At 37.6% G+C, this 8,694-nt stretch overlaps 1 protein-coding gene and 1 pseudogene across 1 annotated transcript; both read right to left on the bottom strand.

The window, feature by feature from the left end:
* Nucleotides 1-67: 67 nt before the first annotated feature.
* LOC104804831 (ABC transporter G family member 29-like) lies at nt 68-1,318 on the bottom strand (the record flags this gene model as incomplete). The annotated part of the gene is made up of 4 exons (XM_010529195.2): nt 883-1,318; nt 509-718; nt 310-394; nt 68-227 (listed from the first exon to the last, which is right to left on the bottom strand). Coding segments are annotated over exons 1-4 (820 nt in total), but the record flags the coding sequence as incomplete, so codon positions are not given.
* Nucleotides 1,319-3,469: 2,151 nt separating this feature from the next.
* LOC104804830 lies at nt 3,470-7,218 on the bottom strand (annotated as a pseudogene).
* Between the last annotated feature and the right edge of the window lie 1,476 nt (nt 7,219-8,694).

The raw sequence follows: 8,694 nt of genomic DNA, 5'->3' as shown, positions 1-8,694 counted from the left end.
AGTAACCGGAAATTCAATTTGTAAACCGGTTCAGAAATTTCTTTAGGATAATATTAACGTTAATTACCGTGTCGGGTGCCGACACCTTGGCACCTAGCGGAGAAATCAAGAGTTTCTTTGACAGTCATGACCCCAACGTGAACATCGTTTTGGCTTATGTATGCTGACGTCTTCTGTGGTACAAACTCCTCGAGTCCATGTCCATTGTATGTTATTTTCCCTGTCACCTGCTTTTAGTTCCCAAAACCGTTTAATGATCATATTTCATTTTAATTTCAAAATTTTAAATTTCTCCATCTTTTTTGTAACCTTTAAGCTCGGGTCCAATTTGCCTGCTAGAGCCAACAGAAGAGTTGTTTTCCCTGACGATGGTGGACCTAACAAAAGTGTCATCCTACACCAAAAATATAACCAAAATACCCCCAAAAATTATAAGATTAGTAGTGAGACTAAGCCACAAATTGCCAATTAACCAAGGATTATGTGATTAAAGAATTAAGTAATGTACCTAGAAGGTCTAATGATGCCAGAGACGTCTTTGAGGATGGTGAGCTTAGTGGTTTTGGCTAAGTTAATACCAAAGGCGCCAATCGTTGATTCCGCGATGTTTAGGGCAACGTTTGGGAGTGTCGGAAGTGCTCTGCTTCCAACTTGACAGTTTGCTTCTATGGTTAGGTTCTCAAATCTCACTTCCACTGTCGGTAGCTGGATTCCCACCCTGCCAGATCGTATGATATCCGATTGATTTTCCATTTTCATTTAATTGTTATTAGCATATTAATTGATATTTAAAAAAAAAAAACTGGTGCCTTCACTGTAAAAATGCTAGTATAAGCTAAAACAATGACAAAAACTTCTCGGATATTATATGAATGTACGTACCGATCGATTCGTTTTCTGAACTTCTTCAAGAACTTCTCGTTGTCTTCCTCAGCAACCTTGAAGATAGTATCGATGAACTTCTGACGATCATCAACGTCGAGCTTTGTAACGTCGACGACTTTGTTAGGATTCCCATGCAAATGCTTCTCGTGTTCCATGAAGGACTGCATGATCGTAGTCCGAAGACGATCACACGTCGGGAGTTTCTCAATGGCCGCCCATTTCAGAGCTTCTTCGTCTTCATCGGCCGAGTGGCTTCTCCTCGAGTACTGTCTTGATCCGCTCGTGAAGATCTCCTCCACTGTCTTGCTCGCCTTGCTTAGGTTTCTGCTTATGCTTCCCGACAGAGACCCACGTTTCTCCATTCTTAGATTAATTATCTCTCTCTCCCTTTGGGGGGAGCTGTTTGGTTGCCGAGAAAACGCCTCGGGTCAGAAAATATATAAAGCGAAGAGCAAGGACCCAAACAGGGTTCTGATGGGTTATATATATAATAGTTAGAGTAAATTACATATATAAGAGTATGTAAATATTTGTTACATTTTTTTTTTACCAATACCTCTTTATAGGATTTAAAAACATGTGTATAAACATTTTGGTCCGTTTATTCCGAAATTCCTGTCCCAAAGTCATTGAGAAGTATAAATGCTAATCTATTGTGGATCGGTGGGGGCTCTTACAAGTATTTCTATGGTCTCGTTACGAGACGAGGTCACGGTCCAGAGTTAATGTTCGTTAAGCCTAAGTCAAGAAAACACTTAAATAAGAAGAGTGCGGCAAAGAAATGTACGTAAGGTTGTGGGCTCAAAGAGTTGAAAACGAATTCGGCCGATCGACTCGCAGTGCAAACGAACCTCTTCTTACTCTCGAGTGTGAAACCAGTCAAAGATAGACTGCTACATGGAGTTACATACACTGACTTTCGTAACTGTATGTGATCCAACCTTTTTTTCATGTAATGTGAATTATATGATGGTAGATCAAGTCTAAGTTTATTAATTGTTACGTATGACGTTAGATATTCAACAGTTGGTGGTCCAGTGGGTAAAAGGCGAAAAAAATCATCCTCAAAGTCTTGGTTTCGATTCCATTAGTGGAGAGTGATGTAATTTTTGGACTAAAACGGTCCATATATATATAAAAAAAAAGATTGATCCCGAACCTAAGATGGATGTAATCGGACCAAAAGCCTCAGAAACCATCCTGGTTATCAGAAGAAAAAAAATAATGACGTTAGATCAAGGCAAGTTTATTCATTAACATTTCTTTTTGGACATAGTTATCAACCAAATAGTTTATAACTTAGTTATTAAAATTGAATTTGGATTAAAATAAACCTAAAATTCAGGTTATTAACAATATTTTTATTTTATTTTTCTAACTAGCTTAAATATTATTTTTTATAATTGTTTTTTATTAAAAATTCATAAGTATGATTTGTATTTATTTAAATTTAAATTAGCGAAAACTGAAATATAAGTATTGTATCAAATCAATACAAATTTTAATTTTTGAAATAGAATCTAAAATAACTCGAATTTAAAATAAATTTATATGTATTTAAGATTCCTTTCGTTTTAAAATTTATTTATATAGTTAATTTAAATTAAATTAAATTTGATTTATTTTATTCATTCAATAAAAAGTCAATAAAAACTCTAAGGGATGAATAAGGGCGGTTGGAATGAATCTCGTATAAACTAAAATGGAATTGGTTTGTGAATCCTATCGAAAACATATCAACCTTTATTCCTTAACTAGTATATCGAGATAGTTTTGATTTTTATATCTCTATATCTTATTGGCCTCAAATTATATTATTAGAAAAAATGGGTAAGCAAAAAAATAGATTAAAAATATAAAAAATATTCTATATACATTTTTAAAACAAAATTTCGTGCTGTTATTTAAACAAATAGAAACTCATGTGTTACATGAGATCCGTACCTATTACATTTTTTTGGGTAAATGATAAATTATTTTAATAATATAAATTGTACAAAGAAAGTTTTTTAGAGATTTGATGTAATCAAAAGTTAATACTTTGGACAATTTATGTTTAAGAGTTAATACCTATTATACATTTAAAAGTTAACTCTTCAAAATTTCTTCTAATTAAGTAAAAAACGTTTTGTGAAAAATACTAGACATGAAAAAAAAATAGCTTAATTCTTTTTGCACATAAATAAAATATCACACGAAAAAAGTGTTTTTTTAATAATTGAAAGCTTAATTAATGTGGTCGTTACATTAATGTGTGTAGTTGATAAAGCATAACTAGATAAATAATTCCGATGTACACATAAATAAGTTAAAAAATAATAAGTTTTATAATATATAGATGATTTATGATAATTTTATATATTTTAAAGATAAATTAAAGCAATCATTAAAAGAGACCAAACACCATCTGTGACTTTCACGTTATGAACTCAGGCAATGGTGGTTGTGTGGTATGGATGTAATTGTGACGTGGAACTATAAATATCATTTAATAATATGTGGAAAACCAACTGAATTTCAAAATATCATATCATCACTACCTTCTTTTTTTTTCCCATCATATGTTTCAAGACAAGGCAAAACATTGAAATGGATCAAACCCTCTATTTCTGTTGGAAGTTCAGTGTTCTAATACAGAAAGCAAACAGGAAAGCGAAGAAGACAGTGAAAGCAACCAACACAGCAGCAACCGGACCCATGAAATCCGGGTCATACCCGAAATGGTTTTGGATATACCATTTGATTGTCGGGTCGTGATCCATACCCGGAACTTGAAGCGTGTCCTCCACGTCACCGTACTGCGACACAATCAATCCGTACACCGTCCATGCCACCGGACAAATCCAGTAATACCAAATCCACCACTTTGGAATTCTCTGCAAAGACTTTCAAAGTTTAGCACCAAGAAAACCAGTTGAAGATAAGGTTTCTTGTGACACAAGTAACAAAAAATTTACCGGTCTAGGGATATAGAAACCGGAAAATAGGTTGAAAAGGCCATAGAATGCTGCGGCAAATATGGATGCTACTTGCTGGTTCGGTGTAACGGAGACTGTCATCATCCCGTAGTACGTGAAATAGAGGAAGGAGAAGAAGGTGACAAAGTAAAACCAGAAGAATTTCTTCACCGTCCATTGGAAGCACACCATTGCGTACACGATTAACGTATAATACGTCGCTTGAATCAGTACATACGGTATTTCACATACCACCTGCACCACGGAATAATAGGGTTTACTAACTTTCTTACAGATTTCACGGTCTTCCTTGTGTTTCTTGTAATCCAAGTAACAATGTTCGACATAGTTTTCTAACCTGCGCCAAGGCATAAGGCAAGGCCGAGTACATCCCGGCAGCTCTTTCTCTATAGAAAACCGTTCTTTCCACCGATATGATCGGTTGTACTGTCGCACAATTGTTTACCCCCACGAATATAACTGCGGCATACATTGCTCCAACTATCATAGTAAGATCATTCACATTGTCCCTGTGTTGTAGAAACGATTTTAACACGTGGAAGATCATAGACTCGATTCTATAGAAGATTGATATGATTAGAAACGAACCTTTACGTTCCCGCTTTCCAAAATATCATACCGACCATGAAAGAAGCGACTAATGCGAAGCCGAATCTGACCAGATTATAATCAGGACTTCTCCAATAGGTCTTCCATTGCTTCCACAAGCAAGATCTGAACTATCCCCACATCGATTGCGAGTACTGCGTTGCGAAATACAGATCTTCTGCTCCTTCTATCGGCGTGCTCAATTCCTTCACACGTTCTTTATTTTGTCTATACCAAGAGACATTCACAGTTTTTTTGTTCATTAGATGAGATTCATGTCGGTATACACTTGGATTGTAGTTTGAATTATGTTGGACTTACTGATACAAAGATGATGTTTTGTAATGATCGGTGAAATCCATCCCGAGCTTAACTTCTGCAGCCATTGAGCTCACTTCTAACATCCATGTCGCAGGGTTATACTTCTCCTTAATTTTCGAAACTCCGGGAATCGCCTACACAAATAAACTAATAGATTTTCGCAAACCTAAACGAAAAAATGTTCATGGGTACCTACTAGAAAATATGTTTATTACCTCGAAATATTCGACGATCTTCTCAGAATTTTTGCCTAACGGACCTGCATAGATCAGTTGTCCTCCCCTCTTCATCAACAAATTAAAGCTCATCAAACGCTTCGAAAATGTCGATGCTAGGCTGGTGGATTGTGCAGACAACCGTTCTTCCAGTATCCACTGTGTTCCTCACCGTTCTCATTACAATTGCTGCAGCTCTTGCATCAAGCCCTGTTGTCGGTTCATCCATGAAGATTATTGAAGGATTAGCCACGAGTTCTACCGCGATTGTCAGCCTCTTTCTCTGTTCCGTTGATAACCCCGTGATCCCCGCTAACCCCACTACTGCATCCTTCAGATTTTCCAGTTCTACTAACCCCATCACTTCATCAATGAACATCTGCATCAATGAAGAAGAGATATTTCATTACAAATGTATCATATCTTATCGGTGTTAGTCGTTGAGATTGAAATTTACCATCTTCTCTTCTCTGCTAACGTCTTTTGGGAGGCGAAGAAAAGCAGAGTAGATGAGAGATTCTTTAACAGTAACTTGTGGAGAGTGAATATCGGTCTGCTGGCAGTAACCAGAGATTCTCGCAAAGGTTTCTTGGTGTTTAAGAAAACCGGAAATTCTGATATCTCCTTCGATGTACCCTGTAGTCTTTCTTCCCGCTAAAACATCCATCAGAGTAGTCTTCCCTGCTCCGCTAACGCCCATCAAAGCCGTCAAAACCCCGGGATTAAACACTCCTATAACTTCCTTGAGCAGTTGTAGCTTATCTCCTTCTACTCCTTGCTCTTTCATCTCCTGTTATGTCAGAAAATTAGATATCTGAAATTGAACTTTTTGTTTTTCTCTTGGGATACATAGAGAAGTGAAATACATATAGAACATGAATCATATACCGCCGGCATGTCAACGTAGTAGTTGACGTTCTCGAATGACATTGTGAGAGGAGCAAAAGGAAGAACCATTCCTTTCTCTACTCGATTACGCCTCGAATTACTACATGTGTTTTGCGTATCTGAGAAAATCCAAGCAAGTGAATGAGAAACAAGGTAATTCATTAGCTACATAAGTGCAACATAACACATGTTACTTGATTTCCACTTTGGATTTCGCTTCTCACCCTCGGATTTTTCTACAGATTCTTCAGAAATCGCTGCTTGTGGCTTTCCGATGGCTGCATTGACGAAGAACCCGATGAGTTCCAGAAGAAAACGAGAAAAGGGATATGAAAGAAACGATCACGAGTACTCACGGTCTAGGAAGGTGAGAGTAAGGGTGAAGAGGACGTTGAAGAGGATTGCGAAGCCGATATTGGCTCCAACACCGATCCAATACCAATTTCTATCCGCAAAGATATCAAATCCCTTTAGAATTGCGAGTCCCAACTTCGTACTATTATCAGAAGACTGCAGGATTCAAAGCCAGTTGCTCGAGTTAGGGTTAGAATTTCACAAGTTGTACTATATATTTATATGTATAAGTAAATCTAAGATGTTACCGGTTTACTCATCCATCTTGGAGCGAACATTTCGTTCACCGTTAGAGCGTTGTAACTGTAAGATATCGGCGATGCCCAGTAAGCCCATTTCCTCAACCACAAAGGAATTTCACCTTTTCACATCGAAATGAGAAAATCTTGGTTTAGTGTATAACTTTTGTGAAGGCAAATGGTAAGGCGTGTATACATATATATATCATACCTCGAGGAGCAATGAAGCCTCCAAGCATGACGATGAGAAGAAGAACAAGAGAGCCTCCAGTGTTTGCAACGATCATTGTTCTACAAGCTCCAGCGATGAACTTGAACAGACCAGTGGCCATTTGCTGTATGAGAAATAACAACAACGAGTGTTTAAAGAACCTGCAAAACACAATAAAACAAACTGTATAATTCACGATTTCTAGGTCGAGAAATAGTTATAAATCTGTAGAAGATGTGAATAACTAATTACCTGCTGGCTTCAGGCGCAAATCCAGTAGAGTAATATGTCACACCGACCCAAACGATGGTTTCGAAGATTAAAATCGGGATGCGGAGGAGGAAAACAGGGAGAGTGAAAGCCCATGGAGGGTAAAACAGGAGATCTCGTTGCTTGTAAAACACGGGAAGTCTCTGAATCATCATGGCGAGCTCGGTGAATCCATTTGAACATGTTTACGACCAAACCATACACCAACGCGCCAACGTAGAGTGCCCCGTCGGATTCGTTCTCGGTTCCCATTCTTGTTCTCAAGAACATGGTTGAAGAGATAGTAGCGAGGATTGTGATCTGAACGCTCTTGACGACGTAGAAGAATGCGTTGCGCTTCACAAGAAGCCGTTCTTTATCCCAACAAGCTTTGAAGAGATGAGATCTGGTAACGGAATATTTCTTGAACACGAGAGACGCAGGGTGTGATTTCTGTTTGTCGTAAGGGACTGACAAATCTCTCTGAAGATTCATCCCGACATGAAAACTTTTGAATCGGGTCGCGAATTCGGAGACCGGAATGTATCTGTATGGTTTCGTCCCGTCGGTCCAATAGTGTTCTTGATCTTTTCTTGAGGTAACCTAGTCAACAAGTCAACGCGGTTCAAAGCTTCGATCGATCGTATACTAAAACGTCAAATTATGTATACATGCTTTAACCTAGTTTTTTTACGAAAATTCTCTATATATATATACACCCATACGATATATATACCTCTTGCAAGAAATCTGCCGTGCCCTTACGATCTGGACATCTGAAACCGCACGCCTCGAAGAACTGAAGAACATCGTCGCGTGGGCCCTGGTAGACGATCTGACCTTCCGACAAAAGGATGATGTCATCGAACAGATTGAACGTCTCGGGAGCAGGTTGTAGTAACGACATGAGAATGGTTGCATCCGTGAGGCGAACCACTTGTTGCAGACACTTAAACTATTTGGTAAGTCGTCGAGCTATCCAGACCCGTCGAGATCTCGTCCATGAACAACGTCTTTGCCGGTCCTACTATCATTTCCCCTGTTTAAAATCTAATAATTAATTTTTTATTCAAAACTATATATTGGGAAAACAATAAGAATTGAACGATCGGACCATAGACGCCTAACAAGAAAGATACAATTTTTGCAGAAATTTTAACATATGGAGTTGTGGAAATATGGTATAATAATGTTATGTTTTATTTAATATGAATATCAGGTAAGTGTTTTTCGTTGGATTCAAAAAGTTGCGACATGAAGTCGTAAACAATAGTGATTAGATTCTAAATGGATAGAGAAATTATTATTTGAATTTGAATTCGATGGATTTGGATTCAAAATTGAAAATAAAAATAATATATATAATTTAACAGAAAAGGGTTTAAAATATATATGAAATAAGGGTATATCCGTAATTAATGGAAAGGATGAGGATATTTTGTAACAAGTCCGGATATGTATCTGAATCCGATTTTAACGTACGGTACGGCCAACGTTGTAAGTCTGATAATAAACCATATGGGTCTACCGAACCTGTCGTGAGTCTTTTCCTTTGACCACCCGAGATGCCTCGAATCATTTCGTCACCGACAATGGTGTCTTTGCATACGTCAAGCCCTAATATCTGGTCCACAGCAGGAAAAGATATATTCAGGAAATTAATATAAGACTTTTTTTTTCATATTGAACAAGAAAAAAAAAACTCTACTTTGAGGGTGTAGTCGGTGATGAGGCTGCTCTCAAGATCCTTGGCCGCAGTTGCCTTC

Source organism: Tarenaya hassleriana, unplaced genomic scaffold, assembly GCF_000463585.1.
Source record: "Tarenaya hassleriana unplaced genomic scaffold, ASM46358v1 Cleome967, whole genome shotgun sequence".
Taxonomy (NCBI): Eukaryota; Viridiplantae; Streptophyta; class Magnoliopsida; order Brassicales; family Cleomaceae; genus Tarenaya; species Tarenaya hassleriana.
The sequence above is the reverse complement of the archived record's forward strand: the minus strand, read 5'-3'. Positions and strand labels throughout refer to the sequence as shown.